The sequence below is a fragment of the Poecilia latipinna genome, unplaced genomic scaffold, assembly GCF_001443285.1.
Source record: "Poecilia latipinna isolate Pla-1442-1.1 unplaced genomic scaffold, P_latipinna-1.0 Scaffold277, whole genome shotgun sequence".
In the NCBI taxonomy this organism is placed as follows: Eukaryota; Metazoa; Chordata; class Actinopteri; order Cyprinodontiformes; family Poeciliidae; genus Poecilia; species Poecilia latipinna.
Window position 1 is genome coordinate 323,381 of NW_015112893.1, and position 27,438 is coordinate 350,818.

At 38.1% G+C, this 27,438-nt stretch overlaps 1 protein-coding gene across 3 annotated transcripts; it reads right to left on the minus strand.

Moving 5' to 3' along the window:
• Window positions 1-5,626: 5,626 nt before the first annotated feature.
• Window positions 5,627-26,971, minus strand: xxylt1 (xyloside xylosyltransferase 1). 3 transcript variants are annotated; one of them, XM_015033719.1, is made up of 6 exons: window positions 26,788-26,893; window positions 26,054-26,122; window positions 25,295-25,915; window positions 21,067-21,214; window positions 14,787-14,919; window positions 5,627-7,560 (listed from the first exon to the last, which is right to left on the minus strand). In XM_015033719.1, exons 3-6 carry the CDS (start codon window positions 25,823-25,825, stop codon window positions 7,164-7,166), a joined length of 1,209 nt encoding a protein of 402 aa, XP_014889205.1. In that variant the 5' UTR covers window positions 25,826-25,915; window positions 26,054-26,122; window positions 26,788-26,893; the 3' UTR covers window positions 5,627-7,163. The 3 variants fall into 3 exon arrangements, with proteins under 3 accessions (XP_014889205.1, XP_014889204.1, XP_014889203.1); XM_015033718.1 differs by lacking the exons at window positions 26,054-26,122; window positions 26,788-26,893 and adding an exon at window positions 26,900-26,971; XM_015033717.1 differs by lacking the exon at window positions 26,054-26,122.
• Window positions 26,972-27,438: the final 467 nt, after the last annotated feature.

Consider the following 27,438-nt stretch of genomic DNA (forward strand, 5'->3'; position numbering starts at 1 on the left):
AGACCAGCACAAGGTAAGACAAAACGGTACAGTAGAAGGAGACTGGTCACTGATTTCAACTGTTCTTCTCATATCCCTAAAATAAAATATAATTAAAGAGATTTTATTTATGCAAGACCACTCATAATAGGTAGATACCTGCATTGTGTCAATACTGAACAAAACAATTTGTTAACAATCACTTTGAAGAGAGACATGATACATCTTACAAGAACAGGGTGTTCAAGCTGTTTGGTTGGTAAGAAATTAATTTGGGTCAAGAAAACCGTATACTCACAAAAGACAGTCCTAACAACACGAACATCCTTTACTTGTGATGAATGAGGAAAAGCATTTATCCAAAAAAAAAAAAAAAATAAAAATAAAAACACACAAGAAAATCCACACAGGAGAGAAACCACTCTGTTGTGATCTCTGAGGACTCAGCTTTAGTCAAAAGTCAAGTTTAAATGTAAATGTGGAATTGAGAATCTGGCATTTTGTAGGGAAACTATCCCTACCTCAAAAAACATGGTGGTTAAAGCATCATGTGCTTTTCTTAAGCAGAATACTCTTACAAGGCACTGTTGTCTGCATTAGTAATAGATCAGCGCAGGTAGCAGGACTGAACTCTGGTTCTGATCCAGACATCATCTCCTAAGCTATTTTATAGCTTCCTTCAAAACTGAATAGAGTGAGTTTCTGAAATGAGTGAATATTTTAATCACATTAACCAAGCTGAAGAGCTCTAAATGGTTTTGCCCTAAGACAGTATTGTGTCAGGAAAACATTCTGTTCCATGTTAAAATGTCTAATTTACTTAAAAACTTGCAGAGTCTAGTTAATCTCCCCTGCAGCTTCAACACTGCTTGCTTGCTGGATGCAGCGTAGCATACTGACCTACATATGCAGTCCTCTGCCTTATATCTTGTCTGAAAACCACAAATTGGAAAAATGCACACATATCTGGGCCACTTTATGGCAACCACTATTTTTTTTTTTTTGCTTCATGCATTTGCATGACTGTGCGTGTGACTGTGTAAGTCTTACAGCTCAGTTAAATATGTCATAGCAGAGAAAGGGTGAAAACAATTGGATTAAATCAGCACAGGGACATCATGGTTGTTTTGTAAGCGTTGCTGTCCTTTAGCATTACATAGAAACAACCTGAAATCTCCTTCCTTCCATGAACTCCAACAAATGCCCTTCCTAGGATCCTGCCAGGAGCAATCTGAGTGACCTCAATCAGCAAAAGACGTCATATCACCAACAAATACCACACATGGGGTCAACGGTTTTTAACTCTTTAGGAAAAGCACAAATCGGCTTGTCATTTCAGATCCCTCACTGCAGGGTTTGACTCATTGCACAAGAAAAATCTAACGCAGGTTTTTAAAGGGAACTAGATGTTCTGTTTGCTTTTGTGATCACATCAACTTCCAGTTAGGCTTTATCATCTTAGGCTTTAGGTCCCTTGTCGCATTTATGAAAATCAAACTGTGCAATATTAAACAACTTAGTCTGGGTTCGGTGTTTTAATAAGCATTAGACTTTATTGTTGTCAAAAAATAGTCTTAGGCATAAAGAAGCTAATGTTTCAATAAGAGAAAGAATTAGTCTGGGTTTCTATTTGCTTAATTTAAATTATTTTAATGTTTGATTCAATCTAAATATTTAAAAGCTGGATGAGGTAGACAAAAACAGAGTTTCAGGTAAGAGCCACCTGTTGTCCACCCTTCGCCACAAAAGACAAGCTTGGACATTTATTGAGACATTTCTGCTTGTAGACGTTAAAGTGGGGCAACACAGAGACCTAATTTCTACCTGACAGTGCTGTCCATTATATGGGTCAGCCTCCCAGCCAATGTGCCAGCACGTTATCTTCCTAGACGTTATCTTCCATCACAGTTTCTGAATATAAGACTATTATATGTGACTCTTGAGACAGTCAGATCAAACATATCCCTGTCTGCCTATTGCGGGACGACGGGGTTTACAATGCATCACCTAAATTAATCCGATGTTACCACCAAACTTCAAACACAGCTGTACTCTTGTATCTAGATAAGCTTATTATGGAGACTGTGGTTCTTGCAGCATCAGGATTTCAGTATAACATTTTGAAAAAATAAATATTTTCAACAGTGATTGCAATGGTTTCCTTTTAATGTGCTGTCAGAGCACCCAACTGAAGCCTCGCCTCACCATTCTCCTGGGACTACTGTGGATCACTTCGGTTTTCTTGGAAACACAAGCCTGAGATGGTCCTCATATGAAGATACTGTCCAGAAGAAGACCCAGCAGATATCGTGCTTCCTGCAGCAACTATATAGAAGTACAACCAAACGCAGGAACTGCTGGTTTTATTCTGCACTGCCTTTAAACATCACACCTCTGCAGATCCATCAGTGTTTGGTTTGGTTCTGCCACAAAGCACGACAGGGCCAGAGTGCAATGAAAAATCACGTCTGCAGCGAGGATGATCAGAGCAGACCTTCCCTTCATGTGGAACCTGTACAGGGGTCTGCAGACATCTAGGTCTCTGCAGACTACACCTATTCTGGACACAAAATATTTAGATTTTTACCTCCAGGCCAACTTACCATCACACTATTTAACAAAAGGTGATAAGTCATGGCCACAGCCTGATTTATGTTTAAAAAATGTATGTGAAAACCACATAACACAACATTTGTATCACAACCAAAACTTCTGGCTGTGACTGTACAAGCTTCAGATAAGATTATGACCTTGTTAAAGATGAAGTTTCATCAACGTTTTTTTAAAAAAAAAAAAAAAAAAAACTTATTATTAGTCGGTTGCATTCCTGTCTGGACAGAGATGTTTTATTTCAGAAGGAAAAAATATATTTGTTTCAATTAATTTCCAGAGTTGTGTTGTTGAGGTGGAGGAGGGATGGAGGGAGCAGATACCGAGAAACACACTGTTGTTTTAACTCATTTTAAGATAGTATTTTTCAGCAATGTCAAATCTGACCAAACATGTAAAATGTAATGGCCCAGCACGATTAATAAAGTGCATTTTTACCAGATTAGACCACAGAGTGGTTTTCATGTTTGAAGCACAATCTTGTTGGACAAAAAGCTTTCAGGTCTGAGATCTGGTCCTGTTGGCCTGCTCGTATAATTCCTTGTTTCTCCGTCTATTCCTCAACATTACGTAACTCAATACGGGCAGGATGAATAGTGCCAGAAGTATGACCTTGTACTCGAAGCAATTTCACTTAAGATTACTGATCACTGCCTGCATTGATTTATGAACACTGGCATCAGCAGTGGTTATAGCGTAAACAATATCAGTCAAACTCTAATCTAAATAGCTCCCGTTTTTTCACAGCTGCTAAATCCAACCTACCTAACAAGACTGCCTCTGTGCTGTTTACACTTATAGTAAAGATTTATTCTATTAAGCAATACTGCACCTCTGAATACAAACTGTTCAAACACATGGGAATGCAGAATTACGACCGTGTTTAGTTTGTGGAAAGTAATCAACATTTGCAGCTGTCGAAGAAATTTGCACAGGCACAAACTCCACTCAGGCTAAGCTATAAAGGACTAAACGTGATGTGACGTTCTTTGTTTTCTGGATGAAGCAACGTGAGCCACTGTCACGTGAAGACTTTTCAAACGGAGAGCAACATCTTTTCGTGTTTTTGATTTAGTGCTGACGTTTGGCGTGACACTGACAGTTCTTGGGGCATTGTCAAATCGCCAGAAAATAAGTTGTTCAGCAGCTTTTGTGGCAGTTCTCTGAATGAAAAAACCTTAATGTCTGTCAATAATAGTGGGTCAGAGATATTGGTCAAAGAAGGTGAGAGCTGGCGCACAGCAGGGAACCGGACCACAGATGGACCAGGAGAATAAATGATTGAAAGACAGGATCGGCAGACAGAACATTTTCTTGCAAATATCAGTCTTCTTTCCACTCCTGTGACATCTGTATATAGAGAAAAACCCAGCCTTTATAGAAGAGCAGCAAGACAAAAAAAAAAAAAAAAAAAACATTGTTGAAGGAAAAAAATGAGACATGGGAGTCTGTAAACATGGAAAGAGACTCAAATGAGACTGAAATGTATTATATTTACCTAAATGTTAAACCCTGTATGTTACCAAAGACTAACACCAAAACACCCTTTGAGACAAGCTGTGACTATTTCAGCAGGATTATCATTATGGGGTCAACTGGCTTCGAGTAAAGTGCACGTTTCATTAGTCAGCCATGACAGGCAGGAACCACAGTGACAGCTTTTAGTGCATATTTGTTTTTATCTTCCTGAATCTGCTGCTGAGAAATGCTCCAGACTGAGTCACTGATTCATTTATTTAGAGGCAGATTTGATTGTGGAGGCATCAGATCTGAAGCAGCTATGAGGTTTCTGCTAATTACACGAACCCAAATATCTCTTCAGTTTTTATTGCTGACGGGGGAAGGAAAATGATTTAGAAATCCCGACACAGCAGTTGATTAAATAGGATTTTTAGAAGCAAGTCCAGGCACTAAGACTACAGACACGTGCATGTGACTGATTGTTTTTCTACTTTATATAAATTTGCAAAATTTATTTTGAGAAAAGTGATTAATTTAATCCAAATTTAAAATATTGAATAATGTTCATTATCGTAGGGAAACAGATAGTTTATCCTATGGGAAATTTTTTACCTGACCTGTATTGGAGAGAAATTGAGCAAAGGTGTTTTCACAAAGCTCTTGACGTCTCTTTTACATTAAAAACAAAAAAAAATAGTAGAAGATAAAACTAAAAGACCAGCTTTTGGTATTTTTGTTTTATAAAAACAGTATATGGTTAAATATTATTGAATTTGATAGAATCTTAAAAAGATTCTTATGAAATTCAACTGAGGCCTGCATGAGTAATTATTTCAAAATATTTCTCCCATATTTACAAAATTTTATATAGTGCTTTTATGTGTAAAAACTTCAGTTCTAAGCATTGCAATGCGATTTATTTAATTTTTTTTACACTTTGCATGAGAACAAAACTATTTACAAAACAAGGGTGGATGCATAAAGGAGAATATGAAATACATGTTTCAATGCAAGTGTAGTTTGGATGCTATAAAATAAAGTGAATAGCAATGAGCTTTTAATCCATTCCTACTGTGCTGAAAGAAATTTTCCCTGTGCGTTTCTTTGTTAAAAGTGTGAGTCAAGTCAGGCAGTGACAGCTACGGAGCATTGATGTTTCTTAGAATCTGAACACCAGCACAGCCAGAAAACTGAAAATGGGTCAGTGTCTGCAGTCACGCTTCTGGCTCTGATGCCGTCTTTCATGTGTGCTGGCTGATAGAGGACTGTGTTCAGCGGCAGCTGAAGATCAAATCAGGAGAGCAACGATGCTGTTAACACTAATTGGTCAACCTTCTTTTAGTTTGGAGCCCAGCTCACCTGCATGTTAATTCCTACAAGAAGGTCCACCTGAAATTAAGGATGTTTTCCTTCCACAGGGCTCTGAAGTCCGTTAGCCTCAAACACAGAACTGAAGTGGCACATAAAAACAACAAAATGAGCTCTCAGGTTGTTGGAAAAGAAAATACAGGAGAAACTTGGAGAAACTGAATTAAAGTTTGGCCCGAATGAAGCAAAAATAAAAAATGAGTCTTCATAATCTGAATAGAAAATTTATTAATGTAAACGCTCCAAAATCAATATATGTTAAGTTATTGATAATTCTTATGGCTTTCAACACACAACATTCATTTAAATTACACAATTGACAAAAAGACAGATCAGTAATGTATCATTTGTCAGGTTGCATCCGTGAATCTGTTCATTTGAATGAGGACAGAACTTTTGCCGTTATTTAAAGACCACCAGTGTTCAAAAACAAAATTGGGAAAATATCACGGAAAGCAGCTCCGTGCAGCACAGTGACTCACCTATAGTCTGTGACATTGCAAAACAAAAAAATCTGAACAAATCTACACGTGACTTTTCAATAAGTACCGAGGCTCTGTGCTTTTGGGTTTTATTTCTTAAATTAGTTAAATAAAACATAAGCTCTACAGCATTTCGACTGCATGTTGTCCTCCAGCAGCCCAGAATCTGCTGAAAGCTCTAATTTCTTCTGGTTCGGCTCCACATTGATCAGACTTCAAACACTTTTTTCTTTGCAAAGTGCCTCTTCTTCAAACTTAACTTTGTCGTATTGCAGTTTTTATAACATTTTGGCCATATTAACACTGAACCTGCTAAAATCGAAGTCAGGTCTTAACTTCTGGAGGTTAAACAAATAATGAAACAATACAATGAAAAAATATATATATAAATAACTAAACTAAATGGGTAAATCTTAGGTTTGTCAATATGGGGATGAGATATCCTGGATTAAATACACAGAGAACAATTTTAAGTCTTTAAACATGTAAGTCCATGAGGACACCAGTGTCCTCATGAAGGCTGGGGTGGTTTTAATGTATCATCTAGTCAGCCGAATTCCTGTTAAATTATTCATCCATCTATATTTCAGGCTATATTTATCCTCACAGGGTGAACTGGTGTGTGCCTTCAGGGTCAGTGTGCACCATCAACAGGTTGCCAGTCCACCAGAGGATAATAATGAGAAACAGAGGACAGATAGATATACATGAACAATGATGAAGCTAAAGGCTAATTAATGTGTTATGCGTGTTTTTGCACTGTGGCAGAAAGCTGGACGACCTTCTTTCTGCAAAGCCTCAGTGGAAATAAATACATCCATTGAGAATGGAGACGGAAACAGCCGCATGAAGAACATCAGCTTATTGATGCTTGCTTTCTTTCAAACTGTTGAAACATTTTGATGCTTTGGCGTCATCAGTGCTGTCCTGCATGCCCAGTAGCCATTTGGGGTAAAATTCAGGATGTTGGGAATGTAATGTATTATCATGGCATTAGGCGCTGCATGAGCCAATCCCATCAATGCAAAAGCATGCTTCCTCTGCACTGCTGTTGTCAAAGACAGAAGCTTTAGACTTCAGGCTGAACATAAAATAAAGCCATAAAATCAGTCATTTGGTTGGCAGCCTTTCATATCCTCTTGGCCAGCAGAGGCAGGCTCCATGACTGGTAAGGAAAGCCATTGTCTCTGGAAAACAAGTCCTACATCCCACATTAGCAGGAAAAATATTTCCCTCTACTACACAATGAATGTCTTTTTCAGTTCAATCATCTGGAATAGGGGAATTACAGTTCCCATGATAGATATAAACGGGCCCATCACAACCGTAATACAACTGGAACACATCTCCGTAGCCGTGGTCCCTCCACCAGGTGCACAGCTGTCGGTTCCAGCCGCAGGCCAGAGAGTAAAAGAGTTCAGGATGCTCCATGCCAATCATTGAGAAGAAGTCCTGGTCCCCCAGGTGGCCCTTAAAGCGATACTGGTCTGCTAGCTTGGCCACATTGCTGGGTTTCAGCAGCTGGTTGTAGAGAGTCGAAGCCCTCATGGCGCTCAGGTCCAACAGCATCACACCACTGTTGAAGCCCGGAAGGCCCTCAGGAGGAGGTTCTCCTACCCTGGTATTGGGGTTCTCCTTACGATACAGCCAGAAGGTGTGTCTACGGAAAGAAGTGTTAGGCTGTTGATTAGTTGGCAAAACTCAACGTTGTTCTGTGCTCAACGAGGTAGCCTAATTTATGGGATCGTTTGGTAGATCTGGTTCTCTTCCTTGGCATTCTCCTGTGCCCAACCTGTTTTACAAACAGACCGCTTCTTGCACCAGCAAAACTTCAGTGCCTCCACTTAAACATAAACACACACGCGGACTCACTCATACATGCATCTATGTGCGTATGAATGACCCCACATATCATGGTAATTAATCTCTTTTAAACCAGAACCACCTTCATCGTATCGGTGACTTAAAACTTTTGCACAAAGTCAGCTAAATACATATCTGCTTTGTGACAATTTGTTCTAACGATAACTTGATTTAAATTTAACAATCCACTGTCTCTTTTCCACCAAACTGGTTCAGCACCAGTTTTTTTTGTTACCATCACAGCAAGCTCAAGCTATGTTCCCCAAAAAACTGGATCTTCCCAAACTCCAACTTAAAGAAAAGGTCAGAGGTAAAGCCACTTTCATCAGCAGCGAGAGGTGAACTCATGGAGAACAACCAACCAACCAACAAATAATAATCTGGTTAGGATTATGAAATATTCGCTAGCATCACCTGTAGTTGAACTGTCTTCATGCACAACGATCCTTATATGATTAACTGGAGAAGTCACTGATCAGGACGTAATGACGACTTGCCTTACAGATTATGGAAAAGGAATCCAGTTCTTTTACAGAACCACTTAGGAAGTGGTTCTATTATCAGTGTTGGTTAAGCACTGGAATCCTATTTGCTTTGCAGCATCATTTAATCCAACATAGTAAAAGAAAGAAAAATGGAAGGAAAAAAACATTTAGTGTGCTTTAAAAAAATGAGTCCTGTAGCTGTACAAACCATCGTCAAAGACCACAGTCACAGAAATGCTAAAAATCTCTTATTTTCTAAGCTTTAACACTGATGAGCAAAATTAAACCTTTAAAGATCGTCTAAATCTTGTTCTCTGTAACTCACACACAAATTTAACATAGCAGGGTATAAGCAGCACACAGGGTGCAGAAAGCTGTGCATCAGCAGATAGAGCAGCCTGCCTAAACTCATATTTGTGTTCAAAGTGTTTCTGAAGTTCTGGTCTTTCCCAAAAAAAGAGAAGAGGAGCTAAAAAAACAACCTATTTCTGATGGAATGTAAAAATGCTGCCTCAAATAAAGTAAACATAATAAAGTTATTATGGTTTGACTTTTTACTGTTGACATTGCAAAAATATTTCCAGACTGCAAAGAAAACATGTTGAGAATATTTTAAGAGTTTCTGTAAAACAAAAGTTTTTCTAAAATTAATCAAATCAAAAGTGCGTAGCATATACTATTTATCCTATCAATAGAAATAACAGAGATCTTCATATTTTTTTTTGACCTGTTATTTTCTGAATATTTTCTCTGTGTTGTGCTGGTTTATGCTTTCAGGGGGTCTGAGGGAAAAAAAAAATCAACTGCATATCTGTAATTCAACTTTTTTTTTTCTCTGTGGATGGTTCAGATTCAGAGAACAGAGAGCTCTTGTCTGCACTGTTAACGTTTTTCGTTGAAATGTTCCATCAATACTGAGCGATGAATGGGAAAGTAACCTTGCACGATTGCTTGTGAACATGAACACCTAATGCCAGAACATTTGGACTATTCTTAGTTCCTGCTGAGCTCTACAGTAAATAAAATATGAATGGAGCTCAAGAACATTTTACTTTTATAACAGCAGCTAGAAACACACTTAACCTTCATGCTGCCTGTTTCAGAACTATATACAGACGCAAGGATTTTTGGGAGGTTTTGGATCGTACAATGCATCCTGTCTGTGAAACGCGATCATGCAGATTCTCCAAGTCATGCTTTGATATTATTACTGACCTACATTCAGCTCCTGTTGTTTGCTCCGTTAGTTATGTGTCGTTTGTTGGTATCCGAGGCTTTGTGGTGTATGTATCATTATGAAGATGAGTCTACGTGCCCCAAAACGCATACTGGGTGAGTGAGGTCAGCAAGGAACATTTACACACACCGTCCCATGAGGCTGTTTTAATCGCTGGAGTTTACTGTGTGGACCGAAGGGGAACGGCATCAGTGTCAAGACGGCTAAAATAAACAACAGACACCACGATGGTTATTAGATGAGCACAGCTAAAGGAACACAGCTTTTATGTAGCAAGCTGCACAAATGTTTTCGAGAGTTCATGTGAAACACACATAGGGGCTCCGCAGCCACAGATGACTAGACTGCAACGGTTAGGCATTGAGAATGAGAAAAATGTTCGCCTTTATTTATGTGTTAAAGTGGCAAAGTTTTACAAAATACATGACACAGAAAATTAGTGTCTTGTTCATCTTTTCTTTCTGTGTGCAACAAGTGAATCTACATACATATTTATAAAATAAATAAAACTAACACAATATATTTGACACATTTCTCTTGTTGATTGTGTACATTTTTCTGCTACACAATGTCCTTCCACTCAACTTTCCATTAATATCACGCTGAAGCTTGTTTTTAAACACTTTTTCTACACTCTAACTTGTTTTTACTTTTGCTTCTCCTTGTTTTCCAAAATGTGTTTCCTACAGTAGCGGTTTAATTAGAAAGAGATGGATTTTATTTATTTTTTGTTTTGGATTAGCTAATAGTGCTATCATCAGTCTGAGATAGTTTATGTGCTAAATTTGTACGTCTAAAAAGCTGCAACATATTCTTGTTTTGGTAAATCTTACTTAATTTGCTGAATTTCCGGGGTGGGAGGGTTAAATGGTTGCAGAAAAAGGGGAAATGTCAGACTGCAAAGGCTGTACATGAGTAACTTTAGCCAATGTTTTCCTCTGGGAGTTGTTTTATTAGGATGTGAAGCAAAAACAACAGTCACTGTAGTCTTGTAGAACATTACACGTTTAACTGAGTGATACAGAGAGCATCTCTGCTCTCCAACGTAAGGACTTTTTTGATTTTCTGTAGTTTCTACCAGTACACCCAGTACGCCAGTAAGACTTCACACAGCTCCAGCTTAGATTGCAGTCAATTCACACTTTTGTCCTCTAGTCAGTTTTTGCTGCCAATCTTCCCAGTGAAGTTTCTCAGACTTGTGAAAGAATGGAAAGCATTAGCGGGGGACAAGGACACTCTGTGCTGCTATCTCCTCCTAATGTGTCCTTGATTCGCTCGGAACAACAAGCAGCCTGCTCTCTCCGACGGCTCTATAAAACCCACAGGCAGACATCAGGCTGTATGTTCAGCTGGTAACACTAATGGATTGCTTGGACAAGGTGCAGTGGCTGCACAATAATAAAAAAAAAAAATCCCATATATGTTGGGGGGGATGGGGGGAATGAAACATTAAAGCATGAAAATATGAAATTGTAGAAGTTTTTGCATGCCTTGTAATGATGTGTAAAAAGGATGTCAACATGTACTCAGTAAGCTACAATATTATTGAAAAGTTTATTTATTTGAGTAACTCAATTCACTACAAAAAACACATTAATTATAGTCAAGACTGATGCCTTCGAGCTTTTATTTCTGTTAGTTATGAAGATTTTTCTCTTAAGGACAAAATAAATCAGCAATATAGATTGGGATATTAGATCAAATCAAATGAAATACAAAAATAAATAAATAAATAAGCAATTTGGGTGTAATGAAAATCTTCCCAAAGCTGGAAGATCTCCTTGACATCACCTTAATCTTTAGGCCCCATGAATATCTAGATTGTGTTTGTTAGAGGAACAGCATCACAGCTACTTGGCAATGTGCTTTTGTTTTACATATAGACCCATCTGAGCTACTGGTGTGCAGTATTTTTCATGCCATAAACTACATTTTTTTGAAGATCTGACCTCCGTTATTCTCATCATTTTGTTTGATGGTTAAATTGTTTGTATTCTTGAATGTCACAGCTAAAGTCGGTTTTCAAGTTTATTAGTTTTTCTTATTATTACTGCCCTGAATGTACAGTAAATTTGGGCAAGTAGCTATATTTATTTTTGTCATATTTTGACATGGCAATCAACCCACATCTGCCTTGCATGGCCTCTTCTCTCATCCTCCCCATTATTTATAACAGCTCAGAAAAAAATTAAATCTCTGTGACACATTTAGACAATTTTTTCTTACAGTTGGATTATATATATATATTTTTTGTACTGAATAAATGTGTGCAACTTTAGCTTGTTACGCAGTTTTAAGAGTCATTTATTTCAAGGCTTGTTACACACTTTGAACCAGGGGTGTATTTATTTGGGGAGGATGTTGTAAAATCTAATACACACTAGAGGTAGTGGGTGAAATGGACATGACATAATTAACCAGTTACACTTTCTTGATTTCACAAAAACATATTTAATATTGAGAACTTGACACAGTGGGGGACTCATCACAAAAAGCATAGAAAGAGCATTTTCCCCTCCTGCTCAGTGAAAGCCCAGAACACTCAAAGAATTCTGCATTTTAATGGGATCTTCTTGCAGAAATAAGAGTGTGTTTGTGTTCTTGTTCATGGGACATTCAAGGAAATGGGTCTCATCCTCTGTGTTTAAAAAAAAAAAAAGACTCAGCTGCAGGGAAGTGAGAGGTATTTTTAAAAAAAAAAAAAAAAAAAAAAGAACTTTTCAGTGGCAGGATGTGGTGTGAATGTGGCTGGTGGGAGGATGCGTTGTTCTGCATGATGTTCCCTCTGTTCACACAAAAACAGAGTGGGAGTTGAGAGTCCCCTCTGTCTACAAAAGAGGACACTACAATAGGAAGGAAGCAAGCTGTGCTTCACTAAAAGCCGGCTTTTAAAATTACAACATTTTAAAGCCTCCTGACTAATAATGCAAACATGCAGCAAATCCATTTAAAGTATTGGAATAGTTACTTTCATTTGTCATGGCTGTGCAAGGTGTCACCGTTTCCTGGGCAGCAATTAATATTTTTCAGAGCTTTTAGGACATAAAAGACAGATTTTTAAATTTTATCTAAAATATAAAGAAAGAATGAATTTATTGTCAGGGAACGTGCCAATAATAATAAAAATATCTCAATTTGCTCTACATTTACATGTACATCTTCCCAGTTTAAGATATCACTAAAAAGATCATGTATCTCAGCTCTTCAATTAAATTTTAAATCATAAAATATTTATTACACATTGAGATAATTTTCAAACATTAACTGATGTGATTATGGCTTAGAGCTATTGAAAACAAACATTCAGTTTTTCAGAAAATGAATATTACATAGGGTCATTAAAAAGTCAGAAATGACAAACAGATAATTGAAACAAAATTGGCAGTGGAGGAGTTCGTTTCTGTCAAAGAAATCAGAGGCGAGATGAAGTTCACATATTTTCAAGGGGAAAAATATGAGAATGAGAATACTAAGAAGATATTCTCATGTCAAAAAGTTGTAAGTGTAAATGAAAAAAATTGTTTTCTTCCGTGCTTAAAGCATACATTTCTGACATTAGAACTATGGTATTCAATGACTTGGTAAAGTAAGAAAAAAACCCTAAATTATCATAAAAATATCAAAAGTTCAAATTTGTGACAAAAAATTACCATGAATTTATCATTAAATATTTACTAATTAACATTTAAATCGCAGAATTATTATTATTACTTTTTTGTAAATATATTAAATTAATCTAAGACCGAGTCAACACAGAAATTATCTTAGGCGCAGTTGGAAATATTTTTTGCCGTTTAGGCTGTGCGTCCACATGAATCAGGCATTTTAGGAGACGAGAAACTATCATTTTCCAGAGATCAGTAAATTTCAAAACACTGAGCTCCATTGGTCTCTAACCTAAACCTTCTAGTAAAATCGATGGAGTACTGAGAAGAGGAAGATGAGCTGAAGGCCACTGTTAAGATAACCATGGGCTTCCATAGGACCTCAGCAGAGCCACAAGCTGTTCACTTTAGTGATGTAGTAATTTGTGTATGGAGTCCCACCCAATTACTCGGTGCATAAACTATATTTATACATTTCTGTTTTAAAAATTCTTAATTGAGGGGAGGTTACATCTTGAAATCTTTTGAAAAATTTAATTGTAAGCAATGACAATCAGTAGGAACAGCAGAATTCTTGAAAAAAAAAATCAATGTGAATAAACCTAGAGAAATAAAGTGACTTTTCAATCATTTATTGAGTTGTAGTTGTAGATTCGATCATTTCCGAGACCTTGTGTGGGAGCTTTGAACCAGCGGAGCGGTGTGAGCCAAGAGGCCCAGCACTTCGCTATGATGCTGGCCGACTCAAATTAAGTGTGTCCGGCCTCACAGGAACCACATTAGAGGGGCTTTCTCAGGGTTGGCAAAGCCCCCAACCAACACAGTGGCAGAGCAGAGATAGAGATCTGTTTGGAGAGGCAGGAGCCAGCTGGAGCCTGGCAGGAAAACTACAGTTCAGCTTCTGCAGCAGCCAGGAACCAAAAAACAAAAAACAAAAAAACAAAACATGCACTGTAATTACTCATGCAGGTCAATTCTAAAAAAAAAAAAAAAAAAAAAAAACATTTCATGATGAAAGCTGCAAGTACTTTACAAGACATGAGTGAAACTGCCTACTAAATGTGGCGGCTGTGACGGTAAGCTAAATATGGATGCAATATTGTTTGAAGGACGTCAAATAAAATCAAAAACTGCTAAACGGAGACAATAAACAGCTGACAGCAGGCCAGTCCTGCCTTCTTACTCGAACCAGACATTCACAGGCTCATTCACCCATGTTCCAAAAGACCCCAGAGAAAACCACCTGCCTGTGTTTGTCCCTGTAAGCACCTGCTGCACAAAATATGCCACCTGATCCTGCATCATGTACTTTTAACCCTCCCAACACGCACACAGTGACGTCCTGTTTTGATGTTGCAACCGGGTGGAAACAGTGAGGCAGTGAAATGACCAGGAGGGTTTGATTTGCTATCTTATAGAAGGATGGAAAAAAAAAAAATCAGCTTAGGAACAAAGAGATTGAAAGTTGGTGCCCTTTGTTTATGACTGCGCGCACACACAAAAACAAGGTTAGATTTACTGGTATATATTCATTGCGTGAACATTAGAAGCACTGTTTCTTAAACTAAAAGTGTCACCCAGAAGATAATGGCTAAAAAATAATGTCCAAATATATATATTCTACGTGGGAATAAGTTTTTCTGACCATGATTTAATTTTTCGACTGACCACTTTTACTGGAGTTGAGTGTGTTTACCTGTAGACCGGCTGCATCTCTCTGGCGATTCCTATGACTGCACCTGGAGGAAATTTGTCAAATTCCTGGAAAAGGTCCCTGATGTTGGTCTTGTATTTTAAGTCGAGGTCGAGTTGCACTATTCGTGTCAGACCTAAGGGAGAACAACATAATGCTGATGACTAAAAGACCAAACGATAAAACAAACAAAACAAAAGTCTAAACATCTCCAGAAATTATTTTCTATCAGCTTGACGCGACAACCATGACAGTTTGCCTCACTTGCATCAGTTGCAGAATTATCCACGCTCAATAAAAGATGAAGATTGCTTTTTAGAGAGGAAAAAGTAACATTTTTGCAACTTTTTAAATGACTCAAAAAAAAAAAAAAGCATATCAGAAACACACCAGATATTTTGTTCCAGGATTGAAATCACAGTAAAGCCGTGAGCCCAGAGCAGAAGACAGGCCTAGAAATGTATTTTGCTGCTTAAAGAACAACATCCTAACAACTGTAACCAGGATATTCAGACCATCATCTGTTCATTGTTTCTGCTTCCTATATTTTGCTGGTAGCTATGGTGATGAAAGCAGAGGAAATAGTCATGACTGGTGCACAGTGGGCACAACAAGAACCTGGAGACACTGTCAGAAATGAGAAATGATGGCTTGGAGTTTGAGGCTAAAAATATGGATGTGCTGGTTTAAAAGCTGGGCGTCTTACAGCAGCTGCAACTAACCCAACTAATCAGTGATGCCAACTACAAAAAAAAGTCTGTCAGCTCCTGCTGGCCAACAGATGACTTTTTAAAACAAATTCTTTTTTTTTTTTTTTTTTTTTTAAACCAGTTGCTGCTGTTTTCCTCCAAATTCTTATGTGAGATAAAGCCACTGGTTGCAACCTTTGCAACATCAGGTATCTTTCAAACAATTCTTTCTTCCTGCAGAATGAAAACCTCCACACAGAATGATGCTGCCACCACCATGTTCCCCTATGAGAATGGTGTGGTCAGGCTGATGTGCATTGCTAGCATTCCCAAAACAGAGTCTTGCATAAAGGCCTGTTCATGGCAGTTGTTTTTGTTCTGCATTTTTCTTGAAAAAAAAAAAAAAAAAACTATATATATTTTTGTATCAGTAATAGTGAAATGCCACTAAACTTTTACTCAGCCAAACTTGAACAAATATATCTAGCATTTCTGTTCGTCTCAAGCAGGGTTGGACAAGTGTCTGATTTATATTTGTTTTCTGCATCTGTTCAAATAGAAACATCAAATATTTAATTTGTTAGCAATTAAAATTAACAAAGACAGATGGAAAAAGCAACTTTAAAACACAAAACAAAACATTCCCATGTAACTGTACGTAAATCAAGTTTAGACTGGTTTCTGAGGGGAAAATGACGACTCAGCGATGTGACAGCGGCCTGTTTTTATGTGCTCTCCAAACGGGGAGGCTGCTAACGACAATGCCTTGATTCACTGTGGAAACATGGGAGCGTAATCTCTGCGTGGTCAGTGCTGTTTGTTTGCACTAACGGGGCTTAACTGCTGGAAGTTTAACAGGAAGGGGGCCTTCGGTTGTTACAACACTGGGATATGGAGGGCTTTATGTCGGACCAATGACTCGACACAAAGTGATGTCAAGGTCAAAATCGGGATGGATGATTGGGATTGGATAGCAAGAGGTGATTAACAGGATCTTCTTCTTTATTTTTTACATTATTTGAACTGGGTGAAGCGAAAACTATACCATTTACAGACAAATGGTAAATGGACTCAACTTATGAAGGTTATTTAATCTTAATTGCAAACTGTATGTGTTTTCTTTTAACATAATTAACTTAATTACTGCCTTGACTGTGTTTTTCTATCAGAAAATGGCCGTTTTGAGTCTGAATACTCCAGTTTCGATTACTAAATTAGTTGACGATTATTTCGCTGATCGTCAATGTTCCATCCTGTACCTCCTAAATCGAGCTCATTCACACATGGCCAAGGGAAATGGCGTGGTCAGTATTCTGCTTCTGGACTGTGCCTTTAACACAGTCGAGCCCTGTCTGCTCCAAGACAAACTGACCAGGATGCGAGTGGACCGCTGCCTGGTTGCTTGGATCTCCAATTACCTAACAAACAGATCACAGTATGTTAAGCTGAAGGACATCACATGTGACGCTGACCACAGGAAACCGTGCCGTCCCATTTCCTCTTCCACCTGCACACCTCAGACTTCTGGCATGACTCTGAATCATGTCACGTTCAGAAGTTTGTTCGCTATGGGGTGAATTGGGGTCGATCAGGAGGAGGAGATGAGGACTCTGGTATCACAACATGATTAACGATGTAATAGACCACATGCTGTGCAATGATTTTCAAAATATTTATCAATCACTAATGTTACATTTAACATTTTGTGAAGGTCTCAAAGCTTTGTTAGGGAACATTATTGAACGAATAAAATCACGGAGACCAAAGAACACAGCAGACTGGCTAAGAAAGTGGTGGAGAAGTTTAAAACAAAACAATATCTCAAACATTGTCGATGTCATGAAGCACTGTTCAATCTATCACCTGATAATAGAAGGTGCATGGCACAATTTCAAATCAATGAAAGTTTTATATCTAGGCTGAGGCAAGAAAAACACTCATCAAATAAAATGCCAAGATGCTGTGGTTACACTGGAGGAGCTGCAGAGATTCAACAACTCAGTTTGGACAAGCAGCTAGCGGGACTACACCGCAAAAACAAGAAAAAAGTTTAAAGGAACATGAAGATTTTTTCAAAGCATTCTAAAATATCACCAATAGTTAGTGGATCAGACATTTAAATTATATATAATCACACTGGTCATAAAACAAACGGAAGTTTTAGTTGAAGACCATTAAAGACATGGTCTGAAATGAGGCCTGGGTGAAATGAGAACTGAAGACCACTTTGCAAAAAATACAAACTACTGGTATGAAGAAAGCCTTACGCAGACCCTAAGGGAGGAATAAAGCTTTCAGATCCCTCACTTCTGTTTCATTAAACTTTGACTCAGACCAGGGCTTTACAACAGCAGCGACAGTGTTATCTAACAGCACATTTTTCAGAAAGTAGGTCACCCTTATTAAGCCCTTAAACTGTTCTTGATGTGAGCACTTACGGTCAATTTGGGAGGCACATTGTTCTCTGCCGTCACCGGCACTGAAAAACAGCTTGTTTATTGTTTATCTTTAGCTTCATTAAGCTCAAGTGCATCCAATTGAAGGTGTGTTTCCTGTTCAGAACTGCTCGGTGTAAACACCAAGATTCACAAGCATATGTCACAGCATGAACACTTTGAAATCTGCACTTAGTGTATTTGCTATCCAAACCATAGGTTCAAAATCCTTTTGCAAAAAGTCCAAATGCTTTGTTTCTCCTTCACTAACTGCAAAAACACATTGAAAAGTGATCCTTGGTTTGATTAGATTGGTTTCATTAGAAAACGTGTTGAGGTAAAATATAAAAACCCTTTGGAGCTTTTTTTTTGGGTGATGGTTTACACTAAAATAATAATAATAAAAAAACTGTTTAAATGTCACATGTCGGACTTAGAGTAGAGTAACTGTTGTTGATGTTAAAGCACTTTTATGTGAGATGTACAAGACAGAAGCATTTACTCTCAAATATAAATAGCGAATAGGAATTATGTTTTTGGACAGAATGCAGGACATTTTTGGCATAAACCAAACAACATTTCTGGAAAACAACCTTAAAACATGGAGGTGGAGGTGTCATGGTTTGGAGATGATTTGCTGCAGATGATTAGCATATTGACAGAGATGTTTATTATTGATGTTGCAACTATTGTGTCCCCTGTTGGTTCCGTGAGCGCATCAGTAAATGCGCAGCAGCAGTACAGCTGCACCGCTGAAGGTGTCTGTCGTAGTGGAGAACTTTTTTGCACCATGAGCAAGTTTTATTTTCTGAGCAGAATCTGTTTTTGTGATGTTTTGCATTCATGCAGTTTTAGTCGCTCCTTTTCTCTTCATTACCATAAATACCACACTATGAAATATTTAAATATATATCCCACATCCCTCACAGCTGTTTTCTTTTAGCCATTTTCTGACTTTTGAAGTTAAGAGCAAATCTGCCCCACTTGAGGCAATGCAAGACAAATTTAATTGTGCAGCTAGATTTCTAATAGAGGTGAGTTAGTAGTCGCACATTAATAGACAGGAAAATATAGTCTCCTGCTGCAGGAGGACCTCAAGTCCCTGCATGTTAAGCACTCTATAGGGGATACAATTAAATACAACAAATTTCCACTAATACAAACAGTTTTCTCTTGGAAAAGGAAGGATAAATAAATAAATGACAAATAAATGACTTATAATTATCAAGAAACCTTCTTGATAATTATAACTGTTTTTCATTGTGGAATTAACACCATGTTCTCCAGGGGCAGACGGTGTAAAAACAGCATCACAACCCCTATTTACCTCTATATATCTGGTTTCACTTCTTCACTTAAAGTCAATCCTCATTTCCCTCTGAAAACTTGGAGCATTTGTGTGCCTGCTTATAAAACACTAAATATGTTTTTGTTGTACAAAAACAACTCATCAATTCCAATAAAACAGGCTGTGCAGTAAAAACAAGACAAAGCTCAGCTAAATTTGAGCCTGCAAATGTCTTCTTCAATAAATGACATCTTTCTCTCCTGGAGACGGAGAGAGAAATAAGAATTTGAGCCTCCGCTAACAGCTGTAATCTGTGCACATCACTTTTGTTTGCACTCTGTCAATCGCAAACAATGTTCCACGTTTGCTGCGTGACTCACCAAATGACAAGACATTATAAAAAAAAAAACAAAAAAAAAAAAAAAACAAGTCAAAGAAAGGCTGCGGAGAAAATAACACAGAACATTTGTGCGTGACACACCCCCACCCACCTGTTCCTCCTGAGACACACAACACATTATGCCCTTTCTGGTAAAAGCATTCTTTAAATAGAAATGTGGAAAACACACAGACACATACACAGCAGAAGCACACTGGTGGAGCATGTGGATGATCAATAATCATTTCAGGGCAAAACGTGAGGGACCAATCACACAACACCACTCAAACTCTTTGTCACATGCAGCAGTGAATCCTCCTTAAAGATGGTGTCAAAGGACAGCCTGAACCACTCTGAGCTCCACAGCCTACAGCTCTGCTCCTTCACAACTTCACAATACAGATAAGAAGAGCTCATAATGGTGAGATGGGAGAAAAATTAAGGAAGCCCAAATGCAGAGCCAGGAGACTGTCAGTGATTTAAACACTGACAGAAGAAGCTTTATTGTTTTTTGGGGGTGGGAGGAAAAGTAATTTGAAGTCTAATTTAACAAAGCTTCAACGCCCTTGAACGGAAAAAAAAAAAGATTAAGTATTAGATATTTTTTATCGAGAAACTTTCACATATTTTTGTTTTTTGATAATTGCACTTCTTCCGCAAGAATGTCTCTCTAATGAAAATAATGAACACCTTATAATGCCAGATTAGTCAGATACTCTTTAGTGAAACAAGATAAGCATATTTACACTCTTTTAAATTGACTTTCAAAATAATAAATAAAAAATTTTCCTCTGAATTTTGTGTATTTACACTTACTCTCAATGTTTCTCATTGAGAGTAACCTGGAGTAAGGTTAAGACTCCAGATTGCTGCAGTCTTAACCTTATCCAATCTTTAACTAATGTTAAAGATTGCAGTTATCTTTAGCAGCAATCTTAAAATTACCTGTTCAGCTATTTTGTTTGTTTGTTTGTTTGTTTTTTTTGCATTTCTTGCAGGCTTCTACTTGAAGGTATAAATATTGTCGTTTGGTTTGCGTTTGCTGTGCCCCCTGAGTTGGGATGGTGTTTTTCTACCCGACAGCTTTCACATGTGTGCCTCTGAATGCTATCGACTAAAACCTCAAAGCCTAATAGTCTGGTTCATCTTTGCAGTGATGCCCCATGCTGCACGCCTACTGAAGTGAGCCAAAACAGTGCACAACAGAGGACAGATCACTGCCGGTGCCAGCCCAGGGGGCTCTAAAGTGGGCAGCAGCGACAAAGCACATCCTTCCTTCCTCACTCTCCAGGGCCTCTGCAGCTCGCCACGTGTCTCTTAGATACCTGCCCATGCTGCTTTATCCAGCTGTGCACCGCCTAAGTTAGATAAATAAGCATGTGACTCAATGCAAAGCACTCTGGGAGAGAATTACTGCACTACGTAGCGGGATGGAATTGTTCCGTTCTAAATTTCACTGATACAAAAGTGATGATGATATTGTTCTTCTTACTCTCAGGCATGATGTGATGCATGGCTACAGACAGGAAGAAGATGGATTCGCTGTAGTACGCTCCAGATCCTGCACTGAAATGCTTCTGCATGGCCTCAACGATGGGGAAGAGCTTCTGTGTGAGTTCCACCACATCATGGAAGATGATCTGGGGCAGAAATATGAAAATATCAATAACGATTTACTGTAGGAAGATAAGATACACGAGTAGACAAACGGCATTTTTTCCTTTCCCCATCCCTTTGAAATTAATTCAGGAAGTAGGTTAAATGATCCACTGAGAAATGGGACAGTTGTACTAAAACAAATAAGTTAATGACATGATTCCATTTTATTATTTCATTATGTTTTGTCATGACTGGCTGGAGAGTCTTTTTAATTGTGTATTTCAAAAGTATGAACTATTTAAGGAGAAAACAGAAACACCACTATGTGTGCAAGACATAAATATTTGTGTTACTGGATGGTACCAACAATTAGGCTTTACCTTAAATACATTTCCTTAAGTATTCTTTACATTTGCTAAATATGCAGAAGAATTTTAACCAAAGCAGACTTTGGGTAAATGTTTTCCATAAGAACCCTCATTCATCTATTAACTTCAATGTCTTATGATATGTAGTCCCAATAATACATTTAAGGCATGTAAATGGATCCATATTGCAATAAACACCAACTGTGACTCTGTGACACCAAATATTCAACAAAAACTAAATCAAACCCTTGCAGCCTTTATAAAAGGTCAGAACCGATTTAAGAAAAGTTTTCTCTTCTCAGTTGTCACCTTTATTCTTTGTGGTGCTTTTTGAAGGGATGCTTGGGTAAGTTCTGGTCTGAGCAGCACCGCATTTCTTTAAAATGTGATTGCCAAACAAATTTTCTGAACAGCAGAGTTGCGGTCAGCAGGGTTTTCACTCCACAAGATTTCGTGTAAAATGGGAATCCATCATTTCTTTTCCATATTTCACAAACATTTGCTTGTTGTTCTGAATTTGGTTAATCAAATGACCCGTTCAGCTGTTTTTTGTACTTCTTGCAGCCTGAATCTTGTCGTCTTCTCTTTCAAATCAGCAAATTTTCATACAGACATAAATTTTTAAACTAGGCATCGACTCTGCTTCATTACTGCTCCATCATTAGCAATAAATAACAGGTTGCAAAAAGCTCCAGGATGTTCTATGAAGGACATGCAGCAGTAATGAGCACAGTTGCAGGCCTGTGTGACTCTGCAGGCTGTTTGCTGCAAATGTCAAGTAGCTCCCTGAATATTTGGCTGTTGGGAAGTAATGGGGCTGAAGATATATTATCTAGCCAGTGTGCTATCTTTGTACTTCTGAATGCTAAATAATAAAAAGGAGTTAAACTCAAGATGAGCCGACAGGGATGCTCGGATAACCACTCTCTGGGGACTCCTTGTCTCATTTTTAACCCTAGCAGAGCTGAGTGAAAAGGCTGTGTCAGTGCTTTATGTCAAAATAGTTGAAGTGATGTTTCAAGACCTTAAAAGAACCATGTTTAAAAAGTCTGGGATGATACCAGAACACCGGCAGAGGCAGCCTGGAGGTCGAGTCCAGGCGTCATCCATGTGTGTGTCTGTCTGACTGTGTGTGTTTGGGTGGAAAACAAACAGCTATAAATGAGTCTTTTAAATTATAAAAGACTGACTCTGTCATAAACAGCTTTTAGCTCCTCCATAAGAATAAGAAAAGCTTGTGCAAGCATCAAAACCCAAAGAACAAAGAGTATTATCTACTCAGCCTTAGGCCCACTTCTGGAGCTAATTTTCTGCTGAGTGTTTTAGCATTTTGCTAACTTTGAAAATGTTTAGCACAGTTAGCTTCACTAAAATTCATGTCCAAAGTCAGACTCTAGAGGTTGGTGTCCTGAGTGTTTTAGTTCTTTCTGGTGGTTGTCACCACGTCCTCAGCATGTCAGAGTTCTGCAGAGGCCTGCTAACACGCCATCATGTGATCCAAGTGCGTTGAACCAGGGAGAAAAAAAAGAAAGAAAAAATAAATCCTGGTTATCAATCTTTGAGGACTCAAAGATTTTTTACATTCCTGCTTTTATTTTGAAGTGAGTGTTTACAAGGCAGTTCCATATTCCCTCCTCACATTCTCTCTTTTTTTCCACCATTAACCTTATTTCAAACAAGACACATACATGAACTAAAAAAAAAAAACACAAAAAAAAACAGACAATAACGAACAATAAACAGAATAACTAAGGGTGTTGTTGAAAATGTGTCAAAATTAAATTTGTGTTTGACGTTTACAATTTTTCAAAGTATAACTATAATATGATATGATATGAAGTTAAAGCTTAGAATTAACTTCCACTTAATACTGTTGGTGTAGGACTTTAGCATTAGTGGAACAAAAGTTAAGGATTAGTGCTTTTTGATTAGCACAACTAACCTTTTAGTTACCTGCTGATCTGGAATAGATCCCACAAAAAATATAGAGGGTGTTAGTTTAAAAATTGTACGGACATGATATCCTACAATTTATGATGTTTCCTTATGTTTTACAACTCATGCATTCAAAATTTTACATACTTCAATTTTCGACTGATGGATGAATGGTTGGACAAACAGGACCAGTACCTGGACAACAGATACTGTATGCATCATGTCATCACACTTTTAGCAAATAGGACAGAAACTAAAAAGTCTGGAAAAATATTTTTCCTGCACTTATCCACACTTGGAAAAAAAACTTGAATCAAATTCCAAACTTTTCCAGACTTGGTTGGAGCTCTGTTTAATATCCTCTAGATAGCCAGAGCATGTGTAGGTGTGAGGGCAACAGCTGTTGCTGCAGATACACCCACAGCTGTGGACTGCTGCTCTGTAGTTTCCATTTCAGTTTATCATCAGGACAGTTTGATAGGAACCTCAGCAGAGGTAGGACTGTAAAAAGTAGCATTGAAGAGCTTCCACCTACAGTGGGAAAAGCATTTTACATTCCATCTTTGCACATGCTACAAAACAGTCAAGAAGACAAAATATCACTCCGGCCTTAAACTGCCAAGATGTTCAGGTTCCCGGAACCTGAACCATCCCAGGAAGTGACTGAGTCATCTTCAGGTAATGCCTGGAAATGCACGTTTAACCTGACGAGATGTTTCTTGTAATAAAAAAAAACAACAGACACAAGCTCTTATGGGAGAAACTTAATCGGTTTAAGATGGCGAGCTGTGAAAAGCAGACACAGAAGGACAAACTGGTCAGGACATTTTACAAAACAAGCTAGAAACATAATCCTCCTCTTTGGCAAGAACAGTACAAACAATCTACATCCCATTCACTGGTGGTGGGCTATTTAAGCTGGCAAACAGTGCCCCCAAGTGTCCCAAATTTAAGCTGCACCTCCAGCTGAAGGAGTCTTGGGGATTTGAGCGTCATATCAGGTCATATTTTCCAGCGTTATCTAAACTGTACCATTTTCGGGGCCTTGTATGATAAGTAGCCGACTCAATCTATTCAGTGATAATATCGCTACGACCTTCTCAAGTCATCTGACCAAGTGAATTCAGTGATTTTATGTGGTAGAAAAATACAAACTTGTTGAAACTGTGAAGTGGAAGGACCATCATACTTTTTTTTTTTGCCTGGACAAAATCATGTTAGCTGCAGCAACAGACTTGAGGCAGGGGAAAGAGAGTCAGCTTCCAGCAGGACAACAGCTTTAAACATACAACTAAAATTAAAGCATAATCAATATGACCTAAATGTAATTGAGACGATATGACTTGGGAATTGAAAATGGATAATTACCAATCAATCTTGAACATTTATCAACAGAACATTGGGTAGAAATAGTTGAGTGTAGGTGGAAAAGCTAACAGAGTCATATCTCCAAAGATCTACAGCTGTAGTTACAGAAAATAATCATTCTACAATCTGGAAACAGAGGGACTAAACAGAAATGCACACCAGATCTGATTGTTGTTTTGTTGTTTGTTTGTTTTGTTTTAAAGGTTTTAAAAAAAATCAGATACCAATTTGTTTCATTTCAGTTTGGCCCTTTGTGTAGTTCACTGCTGCAATCCCCCCAAAAAACATGTATGAGTATTTTTGAAAGCTTCAAAGCTTAGCATTTGAACAAAGAGCGCCTAATTCAGGTAACTTGATTTTACATCAAAAGGAATTTTGTCTGAAATTAGAACATTTATTATAAAATAAAACTTCCCATTTTCCTCAAAGGTGACTACAGGTTACACTCACCTCATATTTAAATGGTGCATCCTGCAGAAACTCCTGCAGCATCCTCTGGCCCAGCTCTTGGCTCACCTGATCACTGACAAAATGAAGCACCAACACTTCTCCTTCCAGGAAATGCGCAAGCTTCACCATGGACAACATGGCCACCCTGAATTTGTCTTGCAGGCTTACGCTCCTGTCCACCTTAGTGAACATCATCAGAGCATGGTAGCGCTGGCCGCCAGCTTCGGAGCTCCCTTTTCTGGACCTAGAAATGTCACTTTCCTCTCCTACATTTAGCTCTTCCCCTCTTTGCTGGTCTGATGCAGGAAGGTGTGAAATCCTGGTGTCCACAGTTAGGTCAGCATCATTTCTGTTGGTGTTGGCCTGGGTCTGTCTTATCCTCTTTGTGGTGCTGGAGAAGCTGTGCCTCTCAGAGCCAAAGTAGTAAAAAGCAATAACGGCAAACGTTGCAGCCAGTAGAAGTAGAAACTGATAGGATCTGAATGTGCTGATCCTTCCCATGATTCTTACTACCAGCACTAGGAAGCCCATATTCACATGTTAGTCATGTGAAGTGAGGTTCAGGTGAGAAGGGAGTCGCCATTTTGCGCCTGATGGTCATCACAAATTTCCAAGTGCGTCCTGGAAAAAAAAAAAAAAAAAATCTAGTTTTAGATAAAAGTATATAAGCTTATAGATTGTAAAGTATATCATTAGAAGCGTTGGATGTTTTCTACCTTTTTCAAAAAAAAAAAATCTTCAATTTTTTATGAAATTCACCAGGTAGATAAAAGAAATACACTTAACATTCCATCAGACCACCAGGATACAATATGTCCTCAAAAATATCTTTAACAAAATAACGAAATAAATATATACCACAACAATAAAATTGCACCAAATGCATTTCTGTAAGGGATGATGCTTTGATTTTGCATGTTTATTTTTTCAATATTTAATTATCATTTGCATAAACACCTTGGATATTATCTAATAGGAGGTTACACGGATGTCCTCTTTACTTTTTTTGTTGCATTTCTCAGCATTCTGTTATTTCTACCATTGACAGTTTCGTTTTCATAAAGCAAACAAAATATAAAACTCAGAAGCAAAAAAAAAATACACTTCACCCAAGGCAGCAGCACCAAAGTTTCACTGTGACAAACACAACTATCACCATTCAAACTTATCATGCAAAAAGGATAAATTAAATTCGTACATGCAGTTACAGAAAGTACATGGCTGTTTAATGCCGTTGTCTTCACTTCAACAGTTTGTTATAGCATAGCACGGTTATTATTTCCATCACTGGACAGAAATGTCTCTATTACTAACTGATATGCAATCAAATGTAATACATTAATGTACACAAGAGTAACTTGTTGACAAGTAATAAGGGTGCTGCTACGTTAGCAAGCGAGAGGACTTGCTCCAAGGTGTATGTCGCTAAGGTTTATTTTGGATATTTTGGTAGAAAGTTTCACTTGTTGAAACTAATTTAAATCCTTTCATACCTCTGTCGCTCTCAACACATCACGATATTTTCATAGGTCGCTCGTTTTTGGTATTTTAAGCTAAGCACATGTCTAAATGTCTGCAGCAGAAGCCGCCTGCTAACAACCTTACCAGATCCTGTGACACAGATTTAGCCACGCCCACTTCAGTTGTGCTTCCTTCAGGTACGATCCGAATTATGAGACCGACTCCTCTAAAATCGTGTAAACCGGTAGGCAAGACTGCACTAACCCCTTCAGTCTTCGATAGTTTTAAGCACACTAATTATGAGGAAAATACTTTTTATCTAGGTCAGGGGTCCCCAAACTTTTTCCTGCGAGGGCCACATAGCTGTTCCTTTCTGTGGTCTTAGTTTTTGCAGTAAAAAAAAACAAAGAAATTCTTGTCGACGGGGGGGAGGAGACGACGACACTTTTGGATAGATTTTTACCCAGAATGCAAATGGAAAAAACCGTGAGTGAAACGGTGACTGACGAGTATATATTCCATTGAGGGAAAGTAAGTTTCACATTTGCTCAAAAGCCCCGTGGTGGTTGAAGAAAAATCCACATATAAACCGGAAAATACAATATATGAAAAAAAACACTGAATGCTCTCTGGTATGAGCAGGCGGGCCGGATCCGGCATTGTTCAGGGGGCCGGACCAAATG

What these genes read in the sequence shown, in the direction of transcription:
- xxylt1 (XM_015033718.1), bottom strand. Translation starts at nt 25,825, where the DNA reads ATGGGCTTCCTAGTGCTGGTAGTAAGAATCATGGGAAGGATCAGCACA. An exon ending in ATGCACCATTTAAATATGAG is followed by an intron (nt 21,215 to 25,294) that starts GTGAGTGTAACC and finishes TTTCTGCCCCAG; the next exon opens with ATCATCTTCCATGATGTGGT. An exon ending in GAGATGCAGCCGGTCTACAG is followed by an intron (nt 7,561 to 14,786) that starts GTAAACACACTC and finishes TTCTTTCCGTAG; the next exon opens with ACACACCTTCTGGCTGTATC.